This window comes from Peromyscus californicus, unplaced genomic scaffold, assembly GCF_007827085.1.
Source record: "Peromyscus californicus insignis strain IS unplaced genomic scaffold, ASM782708v3 Scaffold_7__1_contigs__length_154581171, whole genome shotgun sequence".
Taxonomy (NCBI): domain Eukaryota; kingdom Metazoa; phylum Chordata; class Mammalia; order Rodentia; family Cricetidae; genus Peromyscus; species Peromyscus californicus.
In genome coordinates this window covers 130,214,215-130,234,144 of record NW_026294595.1, presented here as the reverse complement: position 1 = coordinate 130,234,144, position 19,930 = coordinate 130,214,215, and the positions used below count along the sequence as shown (strand labels likewise).

At 51.1% G+C, this 19,930-nt stretch overlaps 3 protein-coding genes across 5 annotated transcripts in view; 2 read left to right on the top strand and 1 right to left on the bottom strand.

Annotated features, from left to right (window-relative positions):
• The first annotated feature begins 1,450 nt into the window (after window positions 1-1,450).
• Window positions 1,451-8,099, top strand: Eif6 (eukaryotic translation initiation factor 6). 2 transcript variants are annotated; one of them, XM_052722608.1, is made up of 7 exons: window positions 1,451-1,575; window positions 1,757-1,895; window positions 2,019-2,104; window positions 3,721-3,896; window positions 4,385-4,561; window positions 4,755-4,936; window positions 7,830-8,099. In XM_052722608.1, the coding sequence occupies exons 2-7, from the start codon at window positions 1,789-1,791 to the stop codon at window positions 7,837-7,839; spliced, it is 738 nt and encodes a 245-aa protein (XP_052578568.1). In that variant the 5' UTR covers window positions 1,451-1,575; window positions 1,757-1,788; the 3' UTR covers window positions 7,840-8,099. The 2 variants fall into 2 exon arrangements, with proteins under 2 accessions (XP_052578568.1, XP_052578569.1); XM_052722609.1 differs by having other exon boundaries at window positions 1,511-1,604.
• A 486-nt stretch (window positions 8,100-8,585) lies between these two features.
• On the top strand, window positions 8,586-9,556 carry Mmp24os (MMP24 opposite strand). Its single transcript, XM_052722610.1, has 2 exons — window positions 8,586-8,719; window positions 8,798-9,556. The coding sequence occupies exon 2, from the start codon at window positions 8,801-8,803 to the stop codon at window positions 8,954-8,956; it is 156 nt and encodes a 51-aa protein (XP_052578570.1). The 5' UTR covers window positions 8,586-8,719; window positions 8,798-8,800; the 3' UTR covers window positions 8,957-9,556.
• Window positions 9,502-19,930, bottom strand: part of Mmp24 (matrix metallopeptidase 24) — a 43,342-nt gene continuing 32,913 nt past the window's right edge. The window contains exons 6-9 of one of the 2 annotated variants that reach the window (XM_052722606.1): window positions 17,763-17,977; window positions 15,595-15,733; window positions 13,716-13,982; window positions 9,502-12,158 (exon numbers count right to left, since the gene is read on the bottom strand). In XM_052722606.1, the coding sequence (XP_052578566.1) occupies window positions 11,821-12,158; window positions 13,716-13,982; window positions 15,595-15,733; window positions 17,763-17,977 (959 nt within the window). In that variant the 3' untranslated portion in view covers window positions 9,502-11,820. Of the gene's footprint in view, window positions 12,159-13,698; window positions 13,983-15,594; window positions 15,734-17,762; window positions 17,978-19,930 lie in introns of both variants that reach the window. The other variant, XM_052722607.1, reaches the window with a different exon arrangement.

Here is a 19,930-nt window from a genome sequence, read left to right as displayed (position 1 = left end):
GCAAGCACTTAGCCTCGTTTGCCTAAATGAATGGCCACAGAAAATACATGCATTCAGTACACACTGCTGAAACCCCTTGAGATTCACAAACTACAAATACACGTGACCCCCATCCTAGCTCTGCTTGTAAAGCCCTGCTCTGAACTTGCTACAGAGCTGAGAGATTGCAATCTTGAGGGCTACAGCTTATATGCACAAACCACAGAAAACATGGCAGAGATGTATCATATGACGGAGAGTCATGGAGATGGTGGAGCAATGGGGAAAGTTTCTCAGAGAGAAGCTGACTTTGAGGCAGGTCTTGAAGGATGGGGTTAGGGACAGAGGCAGACGCGGGAGAGAGTTAGAATTCTTGGTAGAGTAAGTCGGATGGAAAGAGGGCTCAGTGAGCTAGTCTGGGGTAAACTGAGGAAGATAAGCAGAGCATGTGGACGGACACTTAGGACACAAAAACAGGCCACCTTGCTGAACGTCTCTTGAAGCTCAGGTTGCAATTGGTCGTGGGCCTTTCTCCTGAACTCACCACCCGCCTGAGACAGGGCATGCTACCAATCAATAAAGGCAGATGTGGTTAGACCCAGTAGCGACCTGATGTGTTCGAAGTTGTGGGATTACATGATGGGGATGGGGGAAAGGCAACATTCAGGCCCTTTTCGGATTAATAGCGTTCCTTGGAGAAGACTGAAAGGCATTCGGGTCTGAGGTAAGGGGTTCTTAGCTTCTTCCTTCTTTGCTGTGGCATTCTGGGACACCCTGAGGATGTCTGTAGATTCTACAATAGATGAGTCAAGTTTAATCTGTCTATGAAAACGGGCCACACCACTATCCCCAGGGCAGATGGTGGCTGCTGGGGTGTGTGTGTGTGTGTGTGTGTGTGTGCGCGCGCGCGCGCTAAACTTCGTAAGAACACATCAAGGAAGCAAGTCATAACTCACATCTTTGTCCACCCTAGACCCCCTTCTCCAGTCTCCCCAACACCCAGCTTCACACATCTCCCCCTCTTTCCTATATCTTCTTCAGTCTGTTTCCTATGGCTCTCGGCATGCCCTCTCCAACCACTTTGTCCTGGTCTTGGTTCTCCCTACTGGACGATCTCCTGGGTGATTTAATCCTCGGGATTTAATCCTCAGCCCCTGACTCTCGCCTCTGCTCCAGCTTCTCATTTCCGTCCGCGTGGCCAGGCTGGGATCATCCCCTTTCCCAAACCGGCCCCTTCTCCCTCCGGCCTTATTCGGTAAACACATCCCTCATCAACCCATCTTCAGCCAGACAACACTGGTTCCTCTCCCTCGAACATTCATCTGCCCAGCCTCAAGTCTGGTTGATTATTCCTTCTAAAAGACCCACTAGCGAGGGAAGCCAACAGCCGACGGCGAGAACACCATGCATAGGAGGGTTGGGCGGAGCCAAACCAAACCACTAGCAACCATAGAGTCCTCCTAAAGGGTGGGGCTAGAGAGGCCGCCAGCTTGGCTTGGCTCCCGCGCGCTCCCGGAAGCCCGCCCCGGGAGGAGGCGGAAACGGAAAGCTAGTACGGGAGAAGTAGTTCCAGCGTGTGGAGATTGGAGTCGTTTGGTGAGCTGGTGGGACGCTGGGCGGCAAGGGTCAGTTCGGGGCCCCGAGGCGGGAGGATTTGGGGCAGGAGAGTCAGGAGGGATCCCGTGGGCGCGACCCGGGGTCCGAGGGGCCTGAGAGGGCGGGGGTCTGAGGAAGCGAGGTGGGTTGAGCCGGCTCCTGAGACGACCTGTCGCCCCAGATCCCGCAGTCGCGCTGCCCCCAGCTTCTTTCATGGCGGTCAGAGCGTCGTTCGAGAACAACTGTGAGGTCGGTTGTTTCGCCAAGCTCACGAACACCTACTGCCTGGTGGCCATCGGAGGGTCGGAGAACTTCTACAGGTGAGACGAGAGCTCCTGGTCCTGTGGCGGGGTGGGGGGAGGGAGGGAAGGGAAGGGGTGCTGGGGGCGAGAGGTCCGGCAGAGTGAGGGACCCCAGGAACCAGCGACTCCGTGTTTCTGCAGTGTGTTCGAGGGCGAGCTCTCCGAAACCATTCCCGTGGTGCATGCATCCATCGCCGGCTGCCGAATCATCGGGCGCATGTGTGTGGGTAAGGCAGGTGGAAGACGCCGAGGGACGAGTGGAGCCTCGAAGCACTATGAGTCAATCATTAACTCCTGGACCTTACTTACCCCAGTGATCCAGGGATTTCCAGGCTTTCAATCTCGGTGGACTCTGGAGTCTGTCAGGGGTGGGTGGGACTCAGTCTAATTGCAGATCAAGAATGCTAGACTTCGTGAGAGGAGTCATAGCAAAATAATATTAAGTGCTTTGATTCTTGATCTCATTTTTCCTTCACAGTAATACTGGAAAGTAGGGATTGCTTTAGTTAGACTATTGAGGAGACACACTCAGAGGTATGTGACTCACCGTGTTCCACTCCTAGGGTGGAGGAGGATTTGAATCCCGTCTCTTTCATGCCTCTGGTTATACACAAGTTGCTTCATGGTTTTGAGCATTAATTTCTGCCTCAGCAAAATCCCTAAGATTCCCAGGTCATCCTGTTTCCAGCTACATTTAAATCTTGCATCTCTGAATATGTCTCTTGAATGGCACTTTCACACTTTGACCTCCAAGAACCGCTGAATGGCCTCCAACCTTCATTTCTTTTTCTTTCCCTTCCATGTTGGCCTCGGTTGCACTGTCCCTGTAGCTGAGAATGACCTAGAACTCCTGATATACTTGCATCTGAAGCGTGATCCTAACAAGTTTTGGGATTAGTATGTGTGTTTCATTGTGCCTAAGCAGTCCTTTCTTTAACCTGCCTGTCCACCTTTTTTTTTTGATTCTACACGTTGGGGCTATCCAGACCTTTATTTACCTTTAAAAAATGTTTAAGCATAGCATGGATGATGACTCTACTTAGTTTCTTATTTACTTCAGCACTCAGATCTTTAATAATGAGAACCTTTAGCCATGTCCTTTGGATATGAAACAAATTCTGACACGATTTGGGAAATTTTACCTGGTCTTTGGTCTGAGTTAATGAAAGTAACTTGAAGTTCAGAACTGTGGTTCCTAAGGCTAGGCAGAAGTTTAACTGTAGATGTCATAATGTGGTGTAGTTCCTTCACGTTGTTGAATGCTTTGTATAAACATTCTAGTATAAGGAGTATTTAGACAGTTTTTAGTTTGGTGTCTTACGAATAGTACTACTCTGTAAATATGAACATACGTACATATTTCTATTGGATATATAATACCCATGAGTGGAATGAAATAGTCACAGGGTGTGTGACAGTTTAGTGTCGTAGATGATACCAGTAATTATCTGAAGTAGATGGCCATTCATTGTACACTCCTGTCAGCATAGAGTTCTGGTTGTTCCATGTATTATTGCTATCACTTGATGGTCTTTGAACAATTTTAGCTATCCAGGTGGTATGTAATGGTAGCACAATAATGCCAAGAGCCTTCCTTGCTAGTCCTGAACTCCCCACCCCCATAGTAGATAATGATAAGGTGGGTGATGTTTGTTGGGATAGATTCTCAGCCATCTGAGGCCTGTCCAGGGGACCTGTGGTTCATATGTGGATCTGTAGGTTGGGGTTTGAGCTTAGAGCTCTCCTAGAAAAGCTAATTGGGTTAGAATGGGAGATATCCCAGGAAGCAGCTCCTATGCTCATGGTTTATCTTTATCCCACCTTACAATTTTGTTCTCTTTAGGGAACAGGCATGGGCTACTGGTACCCAACAACACCACGGACCAGGAGCTGCAGCATATCCGAAACAGCCTTCCAGATTCGGTGCAGATACGGAGGGTGGAGGAGCGGCTCTCAGCCCTGGGCAATGTCACCACCTGCAATGACTATGTGGCCTTGGTCCACCCAGACTTGGACAGGGTGAGGTGGCAGCTTGGTCTGGAAGTTACAGGACTAGCCTAGCTAATAATGGTTAGCCATTATTCCTCCAAGGCAGGAATTAAGGGTTTCACTTGTATATTTCCTGTTATCTCAGCACTCAAGTTTCTTACTCTCATGGGAATAGTATAAGGGCCTTTATCAGTATCAGGCTGGGGAGGGCATTAATCCTTCAGCGTTGGGGAGAGTGGCCTATTCAGTCTTGGACCATGGGCCATGAGAGTTGGTTGACAGTTGAGCTAGGGTATGTATTAGTGAAAAGGGTGACATGGAGCCAAGACTCATGTTTCTCAGGGCTTGCCTAGGTTTTAGGAGCTCCAGGCTAGGCCTAGACTCTTAGCCATACCCATGTCTTACTCAGTGAGGCTTCCACGTGCAAATGTGTAGTAAAGACTCAGGGTTGCTTAGAGAGCCCCTGGATGTTTGGCTTACATGTTCTGGATCCTGGGCACAGTACCTTTGGTCAGCAGGAGACAGAAGAAATCCTGGCTGATGTGCTCAAGGTGGAAGTCTTCAGACAGACCGTTGCTGACCAGGTGTTAGTAGGAAGCTACTGTGTCTTCAGTAATCAAGGAGGTCTGGTGCACCCTAAGACTTCAATCGAGGACCAGGACGAGCTGTCCTCCCTTCTTCAGGTTCCCCTTGTGGTAAGCATTCCTGCCTTCTGACCCCTGTCTACTAGATGCAATCTCTTTTGTCAGTCCTTGGGAGTCTGGGTCATTATCTTCCCTGGTTTGGGACTGGGGCCTTGAGACACGAAACTTTGGGAGAAGAGTCCTCACTTGAAGCAAGAGAATTTGCTTTGGTGCCATGACTTATATTGAGCTCAAACCTCTGCAGGCAGGCACTGTGAACCGAGGGAGTGAGGTGATTGCTGCTGGGATGGTAGTGAATGATTGGTGTGCTTTCTGTGGTCTGGACACAACCAGCACAGAGCTGTCGGTGGTGGAGAGCGTTTTCAAGCTGAACGATTCCAAGCCTAGTACCATTGCCACCAGCATGCGGGATTCCCTCATTGACAGGTAACTTTGCCTTGTTTTGTTTTTGTCTTTCGAGGCAGGGTTTCTCTGTGTAACCCTGGCTATCCTGGAACTCAGAGATTCACCTGCCTCTGCCTCCCAAATGCTGGGATTCAAGGTATGCGCCACCATGCTCAGCTCACTCTGTCTTTGAGAGGAGAGGAAGAAGCATCCTTGAATGAGAGCCATGTTGTGTTTGGGAGGTTTTCCCCAAATCTCGAGTGAATGTGCATACCGACTTAGAGCATCTGCTCATACTCAGTCTTCCTTGAAGACTGGGCTCTCTAGGCAGACCTTTCCTGTATTCATCTCTTTTGATTTCTGACCATGTTTTTGCATTTGAATTTACCTATGTGTCCGTTGTCTCCAACTGGTGGCCTAAGCCCTGAGATAGAAAAGAGCTGTTGGCTAGGAAAGCTTCCTCTTAATCACTGGGGAGACCCTAGATTGCTAAGGGTGCGCTTAAACAGGTTGCAGGTGGATTTTTGTATCGAAATCATGGTTTAGACCAGTGGTTCTCAATCTGTATTTTTGTATCGAAATCATGGTTTAGACAAAGGGTTCTCAACCCCTTTGGAGGTTGAATGACCCTTTCCCAGGATTGCATATCAGACACCCCCCCACCCCCAGCCCCCGAGAGACAGGGTCTCTCTTTGTAGCTTTGGCGCCTTTCCTGGAACTCACTCTGTAGCCCAGGCTGGCCTCAGACTCAGAGATCCACTGCCTCCCGAGTGCTGGGATTAAAGGCGTGCGCTACCACTGCCTGGCGAGTATCAGATATCTTGCATATCAGATATTTTTATTATGATTCATAACAGTAGCAAAATTACAGTCTTGAAATAGTAACGAAATAGTTTTAGAGTTGGGGGTCACCACAACATGAGGATTTTTAAGGGTCACAGCGTTAGGGAGGTTGAGAACCACTGGTCTAGACTTGTGGATTAAAAAGCTAACCAAGCTAGGCATGGTTGCTCACTGTCATCACTTGGGAGGCTGGGCCGAGACTTGACTCTTATCTGGAAGAGCAGCAGGGGCAGGTGCTGGGTACTTTGGCCTCCTTTCTTTCAGCCTGCCAGGGACCTTTCTTAGGGCATGCCATGCCCAACTAACAGACACATCTATGAGAATAGAAAGCTTACCTCGGAAGGACTTTTACCCTTTATCCTGTTGCATCTGTTTGCACTGATGCCCACGGATAAGGCTGCATGGGGGTAATCAGGTAGGGTAGTTCTGTATCCTGTCCCTGAGGGGTTCACAGTGTACATGGGAGATATGTTTGCTATCTGTAACTTCTAGCTGTTAAATGAGAAACAAACAGTTCCTTAATTGTCCCCATATGGGCAGCTTGTGAAACTGGTGGGAAGTCTTCTGGGATTTATAGAGGTTTTATGAGTGATATTTAGTCTGCTTCAGGGGATAAGGATGTGTTTAAATATGGAGAAAAGAGTGAGGAAGAAGAACCTCATACAGATAGAGAGATGGGAAAATACTGAGTATGTGAAGGATAAACGTTTCCCTAGAGGCTGAGGGCTTTAGATTCCAGTATCAGCAAGTTTTGATTGTTAACCTGAGATTTTGAGCTTTAGTGGATGTTGGGTTGCTTGTTTATGTAGATTCTTAGTGCAAGTCTCTCAGAGGTTCTGACTGTACATGGAATACAGTCCAACTCTGTGTTTGGTTCTTTAAAAGATGGTGTCATGTGACCCAGGCTGGTGATGTGGTGTGGCTAGAGGTATGTGCCACCACACCTGGCTGTGTGCATGTGTTTAAATAAGCTACTTTGAGAAATGATGAGGACATTTTGGTACTCCCTCTGACTAACTGCTGTCAGAGCTGTTGAACAATTGAGAGCTTATGCACTCTAGGCAAATGCTGTACTGTTGAGCTACACCCCAGCCTGAGAAGTTGTTCCACAGCGTTTTATGTGCCAGAATATTAACTTGATGATCAAAACACGCCCTGTCCTTTGGAACATATAGCAAAAAACGATAGCAAAATATTGTCAATTATAGAAACGGTATTAAAGTTAAGCAGAACTGCTAGCTGCAGGCTAGTGTGTTCTGGTCGTCCTGCCTATGCTATTAGACAGTAGAAAGAGAAGGGCATTGGGAAGGAAGGGAAGCCTCCATAGTCAGTTTCCTTTGGTTTTTGGACATGTTTTGGGGAGCCCATAAGATGCCAGGTTGGCATGGGGAGGTAGTATAGTGGGTAATACTTGCTGGGTAAGCAGTATTCCCAGCACCCACATAAAAACTGGGCCTGTGCCACATGTCTGGAACTCTAGTGCTGGGGGCTCACTGGCCAGACAGTCTAGCAGAAGTAATGAGCTCCAGGTTCAGTGAGAGACCCTGTCTCAAAAAAATAAATTGGAAAGACAACTGAGAAAGACACATGACGTCAACCTCTGTACATGGCTGCGTACACAATAAGCATTCCGGTTTCATTATCAGGCAATGATTACCACCTCCAATAGGAGTGAGTTCACTTAGCCCTTGTAGAGCAGATCTGTTTTCCAGTCTAGTATTTGTGGCCTTTTGTATTAGCAGTTCTGGAAAAGGAGGCCAAAGTTTTGGCCTCAGCCTGGCCTCTGCGAGACTGGTCTGGGCACATCTTGTTCTCACCGACCTTCCTTGCTTCTATCTCTTATGTTCTGAAGCTCGAGTTTATGATCAGTAACTGAATAAATTGGAGAAAGGTGGCCCAATGAGGAAAGAATTGGTTTTACTTTTCGTACCTGGAGAGTTTAGGCTAGACCTTCATATACAGGATTTGTTGGAATCTGGAAACTTGGTGGGGACAGGTGTAGCTTCTCAACGACTGAACTAGAACAAGTCAAAGGGTGGGGCAGCATGTATCCTGTAAAACAGCTACTGACAATACACTTTTCTCTCTTCAGCCTCACATGAGTCACCTTCCATGCTGTTGTGTGGGCTCCTGCCTCTGGACTTCGGCTCATTTTTCATGCCTGAGCTAGTCTGTAACAAATACTGGCAGCAGGGCATGGCAGAGCTCACCAGAGCTGAGTAGTTGAGTGCCCAGCCCTTCTTCACCTGTGCCATCTCTTACTATTGCTACAGAAAGCCTGCCGTGTCACGCTGCTTTTGTGGCTCCTGGATGGAAGTGTGCTGTCTTGTGTCCCGCCCCATTAAAGGACTGCCTCCGACCACCCTCGGTGTGCTGTTTGTGGACATTCTGTTTGCAACACCTTTTCCAGCTCTTCCTGGGTCATGGGGAAGTTGGGTGGGATTGACATGCAGTGCTCTCCCTCAAGACGGGAGACCTGAGAGTGTGGTAGTACACACCGTTAATCCCAGAGGCAAAGGCAAGTGGATCTGTGAGATGGAGCCGGCCTGGTTACAGAGCGAGTTCAAAGACAACCAGGTATATATACCTAGTCTGGGGTTCCGTTTTAACCCATCGTCTGCCTTGCTTTCCCTGGCCTCAGAAGAATCCCTGCTCTTCTCTCTGCCTGGGCGAGCACCTTGTGAAGCCACAGGCACACAGCTTCAGTGTATTATATCCCTGTCTGACCTTGAGGAAGCTGGAGAGCGATAAGGCCAGGCTGCCTCCTGTGGTTGGCTCCAATGGAGCCTTGCTGTGCGTGGGGCGGGGCCTGGGGCCCTGGGCGGGGCTGGCCTGTCGCAGGCCGTCTCATGCTCAGCAGGCCCGCCCCTGGCGTGCGAAGGCTTCACTACGGCTCTGCGGCTGCGTCATAAAGCTGCTCCTCCCAGGCCAGGCTGCCCAGGCTGAGCTTCCGGCAAATCCGCTTTCACTTCGCTGCCTAAGGTGAGGGTGCGGTAGGGTGTTGGTGGTGGGTGGGGTGTCGCCAGCTTTGGCCTGATGCCTGATGGGCTTCTGTTACAGACCATGGGCGCTCTCCTGAGTGGTGGCCAGGATGGCCCGGAGCCTGCGCAGCCCCAGCCTCCGGCGCCAGAGGGTCCGCAGCAGCCTCTGCCCGAGCCCGGCCCCTGGGGACCACTGGATGATGTGCGCTTTCTAATCGCCTGCACATCCTGGTATTGACCCGGTTACCCCTGGCCTCTGCTCTCTTGGGCCTGGCCTGGCTTTTGTCTCTTCACCCCATGATTTCCTGTCTCACTTCCTCACTCTGGGCAGGGATTTAAGAAAGATCCTGGAGACTGGAAGTCCCACAGGGCGACCTTAGGGGACTGCTTCCCGACCCCAGACTTGTTCCCTTCCTCACCAGCCCCTAAACCAGATCATCTCCAAGCCCCTTTCCAGCTCCGCCCTGGGGCAGCCTTCCTGAACCAGAAGAACCAGGACCAGATGCAGGCCTCCTGGCTGGATCCTGATGTTGTCCAACTCTGGTTTCCCCTTCGCTAGAGCTGAGCTGCTGCAGGTGTCCCAGGTCATGGCCCCGTGTGCCCTGTCTCCAGAGAAGCCTTGTCACAGTGACCCTCCCATACTCCCGAGGTACCTGGGGGTAGGACATGTGATTGCTGAGATGCATGAGGCAACTGCAGAATACCCCAATGCACCCTTTTCTCCCTGAAGCTTCTTAAGGGCACACTTAGGCCCTGGTCCTTGTTCCCATACCCCAGGGAAAAGACACTGTATTTCTGTTTTATTTAGAAATGATTTAAAAAACATTATACAAAGGCTGATCAGTTTAAAATGTGACCGACACTAAAATGCTGTGATGTCATCCAGGCTGAGGGGAAGCTGAGCTCTGGTGGCCCCTGGTGCTTTGCCCCTCTGACTGCTCTGGCCTGGGGTGATGGACAAACAGATGATTGCAGGCAGAAGAATCCAAGATTGGAAGCCTCTAGGCTGAGCCCTCTGGGCCCGGCCCTGCATCCCTCACATTTGCAACCTGGGCTGCCTGCCTCCATCTCCTGCTCTTTCTCAACTGGTCTTGGAGTACCAGGAGCCAACAGGGAGCCTGCGGGGCCTAGAGCTTTCAAGAAGTGAGAGCACCAACCTGAGGAGAGGGAGGCCCAGAAGATAGGAATAGAAAAGATGTTATCTCAGACCCTAGAAGGGCCCCACAGATGGGAACACAGACCAGCCAGGGCCACTAGATGGCAGGGGCAGACAAGACCTCCCTGTGCTTCACCTGAGGGCAAGATGAGTGTAACCCTCAGCCTCTTAGGGCCTTCATGTGAGTGGACAGACGTGAGCTAATAAAGTGCTTCGCAAAGTATAAAACACTGTACAAACCTATGAATCACTAAATCTCTGCAGTTGTTCCCCGCCTGCCCCAGGGAGCCTGCCCTTGGCTGAAATGAGAAGAAACAGGATGATGACGGGACACATCCATACAGATAGATGCTTCTGGGACAAGAGTTTTTACTCAACAGCTCCCAGGGCAGCAGGAGTCCCTGTCTGTGCTACAGGGTAAGCTGACCCAAGTCCCAGAGGCCACAGGGCAGGGCAAGGCCCATGCAGGCTCAGAGGGCAGGGTTGGCGACCCACTAGCACCCTGAAGGCTGCCTCTTACCGCTTTTGGACTTTGGCAGCGAGCCAGCGAGCATTACTGCACCCATTGGTCATGACAAGCATGCCAGACTGGAGCAAGTCGAGTCAAAGCCTAGGAACTCCTGTCAGTGTGAAGAAGGGTCTCAGGTTCAAAAAAGAAAAAGAAAAAGAAAAGCGGGGTGGGGTAGGGAGTGAGGGGAAGCCCCAAGCTTGGGGCTGCTACCAGCTAGGAGTACCCCTTTCCTAAGAGCAGTGCAGGAAGATGGACCCAGTGAGCTGGGCTGCCAGGGTCAAGACTGGAGCACAAACACCATCTCCAGGCTGAGAGATTGAGTTACCTCAGGGTCACTGGGGATGTGGATGGAGTACTTAAAGGGCTGCCCTGGTCCTTTACTCTGAGGCTATGACAATGGTGGCCCTAGACAGAGCCATCTCTGCTTCACCTAACTAGTCAGGTTGAGTCCCCATGCCATAAAAGACAGGCTGGAGCAGGGCTGGGGACATGAATGGAAAGGGAGTAGAGGTTGGTCACAAACTCGGATCTGCCTCCAGAACCAGGAGCAGCTCCTGCTCCAGCTGTGGAGCCTCCTGAACAGGACCCCTGCTAGTATCAGGATCCTAGAGTGGCCTTGGCAGCACCGTGGTCCTTAATGCCCGGGGAAGGGCCATCACACTGGCCTCATCACCAAGACAGTCACCTCTAATTGACCTAAAGCCTCAAGTAGCCTTTGCAAAATGGGACTTTAAACAGTAGTGACAGGACATTTAAATATTCACGACATGACAGCTGGGTCCTTGGGAGACCCAGCCGGGCCACAGCCTTGCCTGCAGCATGTGACCCTAAATCCTGGGTCCCAGGGGAGACCTGACAAGTGGGCAGGTTTCCTGAGGAATCTGCTATTGGCTAGCAGGGGAAACCCAGGCTTTTGCCCACTGTGTTGGCAGCAGGGGCACTGCAGCCCTGGAGGAGAGTTGGGGAGGGGTGAGGAGACATCTGACCAGCAGGTGTTGGCAGAGGAGACGGATTGGTGGCATCTTGGGGAAGGGGGTGGGGTGAGAACTAGCGCTGGCCTGCCTCAGAGGGCCGGGTCCAGCCAGGCTTGCAGCTTCAGTACCTTCAGACACCATAGGATGCAGTGACCTCAGGGGCACCTCCTGGCATGATCCTTGCCTCCTGACAGGGCCTGGCCTATTCCTTTGAGTAGAGAGTGATCTACCCAGGCCAGCAGGCTGGCAACCGGGTGTCAGCTACCCAACTTGGGGCACAGCCACCACCACTCCCTGCCCCACACTCATCCTAGACCAATGCACCCACCACTTCAGCTACACACGAACCTGGCCTAGGGCCCTGCTGGCCCCGGTGGGCAGTGGCTAGAGCTGCCCCTCAGACCCTGGTGAGGAAGGGCCTGGCTGGCCAGACTGGGTAGACAGAGAGGGCTCTGGGCTGCTCATACCCATTCCTGGACTGGCCGCTTATAGTAGGTGACGGGCTGAGGACCCGCCTTGTTCTTGAACTGGAAGATCGTGTAGAGCAGCACCAGGAGGCAGAGGGACAGGGTGCAGGGGACAACCACAGCCACGGCATTCACGGAGCCCGGCACATCGTCGATGGTCACCATGATGTCCACATCATCCTGGGGCAGCCTCCGCTCCTTACGCCGCTCTACCTCCTTCTGCTTGCAGCCCATCCAGTCACGCAGGATGTTGCGTGGGTAGCCTGGCTCCACGCTCAGTTTCTGGTTGTCAAACTTCCAGTAGTCCCGACCTTTGTAGAAGTAGGTGTAATCTGCAGGAAAGGGAAGGGCTCAGCACCACCACTCCCGGACACTCCCCAGCACCTGCTCTGGACTAGTGTAGATCTGGGGTGCTGTGTCAAGAGAGAAACTCCACGTGGAATGGGGGGGGGGGGAGCGAGTGGCCTGCTGGCACCGAGGTGGTCGGTGAGTGCAGTACTCCCCTGATAGTGCAGTAACTAAGAAAGCAGAGGGGGCCCCAGGACATGGAGCATACCACCTGTTAGTTCAAAGGTGCCGGGAACCCTCTAAGGGATTTTGAGTAGAGCTGACAAACGCTTTAATTTATACTGCCCAGGCTGGATCATTCTTAGTCTGGAAACAGCTCTGTCATGCTGTGCCCCAGGCTTCCTATAAGGGTCAGATCAAGCCCCCAGTTTAAGGCTTGTACAGTGCCATCTCCATAGCTCCAGGGCCTCAGTTTAACTCTTGCCCCAAGCCAATGGGAGTTAAGGGGCAAAATTTCTTCTTCTGGCAGCAGACACCATCGCTCCACAATTACAGACTGGGGGGGGGGGCGCTTGATATATATCACTTTGTAACACAGATACAAGTTCTTAGGACACTTCGAGTGGCTTTGATGGCTGAAAGGAAAGAAGGCATGCAGCAGGGCCAGGCAACTCGCCAATTACTCCCAAGGCAGCTCCCTCAAGGCTCCCAGCAACAGCCTTAGCAACTCAGCCAGCCAAGCAGCTCATAGACTCTCCTCATTGGCTGGCTCCCCGGGACTTTCATTGGTCAAGGTCTTTGGTGTCACCTGTCTCTGAGGCTCCCCACCCCCCAAAGCATCCTGTTTTGAAGCCACTAAGCAGTGGTGTCTGTCCCCTGCCTTCTTTATTTCTCTTTTAGCTCTGTTGTGATGTAACTTGCTGTCACTGGACTGAGAAGAATGCAAGCCTTACAGCTTCTGTCCTGAGCCCTCCCACACAAACTGGCTCTCAGTAATGACCATGCAGCAAATGACTGAGTCCTGTCATCTTACACAAACTGAAACACTAATGAGAGGGTGAGGACAGCTATAACTTGTACATGGCATAGACCATGTGGTGGCCTTTAGGCTAGGTGCTCTCTGTAATTTACCTTATCAGTCTTTTATTGATCATTCCCATTTCACGGACAGTAGAGTGAGAAGAGTTCGATGACTTGCCCAATCTTATGAGTGGTGGAGGAGGGGTCTGTGAACCCAGCCAGCCCTGTTCAAGAGTCAGTGCTTTTAGCCAGACCAACAGGCAGTTTTGGGTGCTTGCTCAGCATCTGGTAAAGACTGACCCTCCTTTGAGTAGCTTCTAATCTGGTAGGTAGACAGACTGGGAGCTTCCTGATAGCACATGGTGAGCAATTGCCAGCCTAGCCTTCAAACCCCATGAAAAAGCACCTTTGAACCACCCCTGTCCATCACTGCAAGTTAATTTACTATATGAACATGGTCCATTTGGGGCAGTTGTGTGTTATCAAGTTACATTACTCAAATCTGGATACCCAGAGAATATGTCTGGGCCCTGAGAACCACTAAAATTAACTCCCCATTCCCACCTCAGCTTGGTCCTTACATCCTTCCTTGCTGATGAAGGCCCCTTGTGGAGCCTGCGGGATGCCCTTCCACACGGTGATGGGCTTGGGGTAGCCAGGGTCTGTGGCTCGCCGCTCCTCGCTGTAGCGCCAGTACCGTTCGCCTTTGAAAAAGTAGGTTTTGCCCACAGGTTCCCAGCGCAGAGCTGTGTCGATTCCTTCACGGGGCAGGCAGCTTCCCAACTCTCCCAAGCTGTGGGGGTACCCAGGCTCCACGGTCACTTCTTTGAACACCCAGTACTTGTCGCCTGCGGGAAAAGTACAGAATCAGCTTTCAGGAGCCACCCAGTGCTAGAAGTGCTGGCCCCCTTGCCCATCTTCATTCATAAAGTCAGAATGTATGTGTTCTTAGCCCCTGACCCAACCAATTTGGGGAGCGAGAAGCCAATCATAGATTTTGGGCAGTGGGTGCCATACATGCTACGTAGGCTCTCTGTCCTGCCGTCTTGGTTTTGTGACTCCTTTTTGAGACAGTCTTGTTTTTTATCCTTGACTAGCCTGGAATTCATTATGTCGGTCGGTCTGGTCTCAAACTTTCAGGGGTCTGCCTCCTAAGTGCTGGGATTATGGGAGTAATCACCACACTTGGCTACCCTCTTTCATTTTTGGTGATCCCTGCTGTTCTGATGGAGCAGTACCTACTCCTGCAACAACCCGGAACCTCGGTGTCTTCATTATGTTCGGAACCGGGAAGGAGCTAGTGTCAGTGGAAGTCTCCATAGACGAGCAGTCTCGGATGGAGGAAGCCACAGTTTTTGCACACATTGGTCAACTGTTAACAAACATTCCCACCTGGACCACAACAAGGCTTTACCAACCTAAGCCTGACCCCTGTGGGGAAGGTTGCCCGTTTCCCATGGGTCCACGTTCCTTTGTCCTTGACATGGCTTTCTTATGTCAGACAGTACACACCCACTCAGGACTTCAGCCACTCTTTACACATCCGCTCAGGGCTCTCCCGGAGCCTCACACTGCTATACAGACACCTGCCTCTGAGGACATAGCCCCTCACACATTTGACCTGAGCCCCACCCCCTCACATCCTGTGCTCTTCCATGGTCCCTAGCTCCTCAAGTGGGTTTTCAGAGCTCCTCAGTCTACCAGAAAGGCTCCTTTTTCTTCATCTTTCTACCTCCCAGCATCCCTAAGAAGTGCTGGCATCGTTTCTGAGTCTCTTTCCTTCTTCCTCTCTCAGTACTCAGCCACTCGTGAGGCCCCGAAACTTCTCACAGCCATCCTGTTCTCTAGCTGTGCTGCTCCTCTCTGGCCTGGGCCTCATGGGGAATGTTGTCCTCTGAAACACCCTCCCTGCCTCCCCGCATGCCACCTCTCCCATGGTTCTGTTACTCGGAAACCTGCAGTGAGTTTCCGGCCTTGGCCTGGCTTCCACGCTCCACTACATTCAGCCACGATGTTCAGTTCCCCGTATGCTAGCCTTGCATTTCACTGTAAGCTGTATCTTACCCAGCTTCGGTGGGGCCAAGTCAGGGTTACCAATGTGAAACAACTCAGAAGTGGGCTAGCCCAGGCTGGGCATGTCAGCCTCCTTTCCCTCCCCCCTTATCTCTGCCCTGTGTGGCCTGCTCTGTCTGGGCTCTTACAGAACTGAGAGCATGACCTTCCAGTGGAGTGCTTGGTGGTCTTTGTCTTACCCTGTACTTCATGTGCATGGATTTTTTTTTTTTACCCCATTTACGTTGGCACTTTCTTGACTTGTTTTCCCCAGATGATATACTTCCTACCTGCAGGGATCTGACCCTTCAGAAGTCAGTGTCTGCCCATCTGCTTCCCACGCCACCTCTTCTGGTGTAGATGGGAAAAACGAAGCTTCAAAAGGGGCACAGAAATGCCCCATGTTACCTTTGAAGAAGACAAATCTTCCATCCGCCCTTTCATAGGCTGCATCTATACGGGCAGGCAGGCCCTTCCAGAACTGCTCAATCTGCATGGGGTATCCCTCCTGTACCCGGTTATTGCGCAGGCGCCAGAACCAGCGATCCTGGGGGGAGGGTGGATGAGAAAGGCAGGTGGCAGGTCTTACCTCTGAATTTAGTGATCTCAGCCCCAGGGCTCAGGCCCAGCAACCCAACACCAACCCTGGGGCTCAGCCTCACAACCTCCCATAGAGTCTGTCCATCTGCTGCTTCCAACTCTTAAAAGAAGACAGGATGTAACTCTTCATTTAAACCTCCTGCTGTCCAAGGACTATGAGACACACAGAGCAGATGGGTGTGGGAGAGGTGTGGAAAGGCTAGAAAGGCAACTGCCAAGACCTGGAGTGGCCACAGGAGGGCAGCAGAAAGCCACTGATATCAGCTGGGCTGGGTGGGACTGGTCCGTGGGATCCAGTGTGGTAAAGGGGAGGATAAAACCCACACTTGCCTGTGAACACTTTATTGGGAGGCTCAAGGAAATACGAGTGCTGCAGTAGGAATATGGCTCACAGAAGATAGTACAGAACTAGGATATTTTTAAAAATTCATTTATGTATATGGGTGTGCCTGAGTATGTATGTGCATCATTTATGTATACGGGTGTGTGCCTGAGTGTATGTATGTGCATCATTTATGTATACGGGTGTGTGCCTGAGTGTATGTATGTGCTTCATTTATGTATACGGGTGTGTGCCTGAGTGTGTGTGTGTGTGTGTGTGTGTGTGTGTGCATGAGTCTACAGACATCAAAAGAGGGCATTGGATTCTCTGGAACTAAAAGTTAGAGGTAGTTGTGAGCCACCATGTAGGTACTGGGAACCGAACACAGGTCCTCTGCAAGAGCAGTAAGTGCTCTTAACCACTGAGGCATGGCTCCAACATTTCAAAACTTTCAGGTCCAGTTATTTTTTTTGTTTTGTTCTGTTTTTGTTTTTGTTTGTTTTGTTTTTGTTTTGAGACAGGGTTTCTCTGTGTAGTTTTGGTGCCTGTCCTCGATCTTGCTCTGTAAACCAGGCTGTCCTCGAACTCACAGAGATCTGCCTGGCTCTGCCTCCCGAGTGCTGGGATTAAAGGTGTGTGTTACCACTGCCTGGCTCAGGTCCAGTTTTTAAAATACTTTATTCTGACTTGCACAACTCTGTCTAGTCAATCTGACACATTCAGAGTCTTCAGGAAGGCCAAAGACCATGCCTAGAAACAACCAATTAGTGAGAGGCAGAACTGGGCTAGCTTACATGGCCTGATTTTGACTTAGTGCTTGAAGCTTCCTGGGGACACCTTAGGAAGGGAAATGGGTGGCCTTTCTCTGCCCCCAGTGTCATGGAGACCTGTTGTCCCGCTCCCATTTGGTAGAGGGTATTCACCAGTGGCTGGAAGTGTACGAGCAGTCAGCTTTCCGTTCTTTTGAGATGGCTTCAACTTCATTTTGCATCCAACATGGAATGACTCTGATGGGCCATTCTAGCTCCAGAACTTTCCATGAGGGGCTGAGTTGGCACTAGGTCTGTGTCTCCTCAGCTTCTTCCTCTGTCCTGACCCGCTTCCTGCTCCTCCTGCCCACAACTGTTGATTCTAAAGGTCCTTAACCAGAACCCTCCTTCCAGACTCTAGCCTGCCATGCACCATGCTCAGGTAGTCTTGGCTCCCATGGCAGGCTCAGGACAGGGAACATGATACAGCCTGGCAGTACCCGTCACTCATGCCCTGGAAGGAGCTGTAGACTCTCCCACCCCTGACCAGGCCCTGCATCTTCCTAGCCATAAATCTTCACACATCCTTTATCAGAGGAATGACTACCCCAGGTTGGGTAGCTGAGGTCTGGAGAAGGAGGGTGACTTATCCAAGGTCATAGACCAGAAACCGTCTCTAGCATTTTCCTGAGCATTGATTGGCTCCTTAGAAGCTGTCAGCTCACCAATCTTTCCTTGTCACCTTGTAGAACCAAGTTGATTAACCTGTCAGCACCAGAGAGAGACTCGGGGTCCTAGCCACTAGACTAGCTCCTGTCCAGGCCCCACAGCAGCCTGGCGATAGAGCAGGCGCCTCCATTGTGGGGAAAGGGACATCCTAGGTGGCACTGGTCCACCAGCCGTACCTTAAACACAAACATCTCGCCCCGGAAGAGGGCCACCGTGTTGAAATTGCCATCGCAGATGTTGGGCTTGGCACCTGGAGTGGATGGTCGGTCCCCCAGAGGTGGCCGAGGGGGCCTGGGCTGCCGCTCATGTTTCCTCTCAGACGGTGAGTGGATCCTGCGGACCGGGAGTGTAGGAAGGGGCCTTGTGGGCTCCAGGGGTTCGGCTGGGGGTCCTGGAGAGAGGGGCTGTGTCTTAGAGAGGGCCCAGCTCTTCCCTGCTGTCATCTACCCTTGCCCCATCACTACATAGGCAGTTCCAGGTCAAGTCTGTCCCTTCTGACTTCCTGTCTGCTCTCCTTGATTTAACTCCACCGTCTTTGAGAAAACAGATGGACAGAGCCACTAGATAGGGACCTTGGCTTTCCCATCCCCAGTCTGGAATCTTTCCCTTTTTAAGAAGAAGCTTGTCCTTCCTGAGGGCCAGTGGCGCACACCCTCCTTTCTGCTCTCCTTCACATAGTCTGAACTCTAAATTCGAACCACTTCCATTCTTCAGCCAACTTCAACAGAGCGTCAGCTCCGTTTTCCACCCAAATCACTTGCCAAGATCACCAATGACCTCTGTATTTCGGAATCCAACAGTTATCAACTCGAGCTTTGTTGACTGAGTGAATCATCTTGGTAATGCAGGTTGTGACTCAGAGGACCTGGACTGGATCCCGAGACAGTATGTCTTCAGGGTCTCAGGTGAAGCCCATGTCCCTGGTCTGAGGGCCACACATTGGAGAGTAAGATTCTGGAAACAATTTGCTTTGAACCATGTTCCTCCTTTTCCAGGGCCCTGCACTCTTGGTTCGTCTGCCCCTTGGGCCTGCATTGTTAGAAGTGCCCACCCTGCTCCAGAGACTGGGTACCCTTACAGGTCGCTTTTCTTCCTTTGTAATGCCTCTCAACTTGGGCAGCTCATAGGGGAGTTCTACAACTCCAGATCTTCAGGGAGCTCCCAGATGGACTCACTCAGATCTCTGGAGTGAGGGCTGGATGTCAGTGTTTTTTGTTTTTTTTGTAAGAATCCCAAGATGAGTCCCAAGAGCAACCCAGTTGAGCGTCACTGCTGTAAGGGCTCATCTGGGTTGCTGACTTTAAAGACCCTCAGAGTGTCCTCGGACATACTGTGTGGTGACAGAATCGTTCCATGTCTGCGCTGTCAACATAGTCGCTGCTGGCCACATGCACACATGGCTACTGAGGACTTGAAGTAAGGGACTAGTTCTTAATGGCTGAGGAACTGAAGCTTCAGTTTAACTATTATACATTTCAATTCCAATAGCCATTTGTAACTAGTAACTATGTAGTGTACACTGAAGACACCACGTGACTATCCCAGCTTTGGTCTATGGGCTGCAGACTGAGAAATCCTATTATTCTACAATTACAAAGACCAGAGCATGCCCTCGCCCCCGCCATTTTTTAAAGACAGGGTCTCATGTACCACTGGCTGGCCTCAAACACCTAATGTATATAGCAAAGGGGATGAATTTGAACTCCTGATCCTCTTGATTCTACCTCTAGAAGGCTGGAATTACAGGTGTATGCTACCATGCCTGGTTCATGTGGTTCTGGGGATCAAAGTAGGGTTTCATGTGTACCAGGTGAACACTCAGCTGCTGAGCTCCACCCCTGCAAAGTCAGAACTCTTGGCATTAGCTTGACCTGTTCCTTCTGTCCCTCATCCCCACATCTGATCGGTCAGCAGATCTCGTCCGTGCCACCTTTGAAATAACTTCTAATATTGGCTACCCACCCTACCCCTGCTGCTTCACCGGCTGGGATGCAGGGCCCTGGCTGCTGCACCTTCCCCAGAAGGTGCCTCCACTCCTGTGCTATGTTGACCAGCATTTGCTCAAGAACTGGTCTCCCATTTCAATGAACCCGAGTAGACCCTCCATGCCAGCATGACTTGTACATGGTAGCATGGTAGGCTTTCCTATCTTATTAAGACAGCAAGCTAGCTTCACATTTTCCCTAAGATCACAGATTCTGTGATCTTATTCTGATTCTAGATCTGATTCTAATACTTATCACCATTACTCAGGCAGATGTGTGACTTTCCTAGGTTAGAGGCACCCCGCAGGGTGCCTGGTCCCCATCTGGGAAAGGGAGGTCACGAGAACAGGAGGTAACAA

Excerpts from the sequence above, each read along its gene's own strand:
- Eif6 (XM_052722608.1), top strand. The coding sequence starts at position 1,789 with ATGGCGGTCAGAGCGTCGTTCGAGAACAACTGTGAGGTCGGTTGTTTC. Across the intron at positions 1,896-2,018 it reads GGGTCGGAGAACTTCTACAG|TGTGTTCGAGGGCGAGCTCT; the intron begins GTGAGACGAGAG and ends GTGTTTCTGCAG. Across the intron at positions 4,562-4,754 it reads TTCTTCAGGTTCCCCTTGTG|GCAGGCACTGTGAACCGAGG; the intron begins GTAAGCATTCCT and ends AAACCTCTGCAG.
- Mmp24os (XM_052722610.1), top strand. The coding sequence starts at position 8,801 with ATGGGCGCTCTCCTGAGTGGTGGCCAGGATGGCCCGGAGCCTGCGCAG.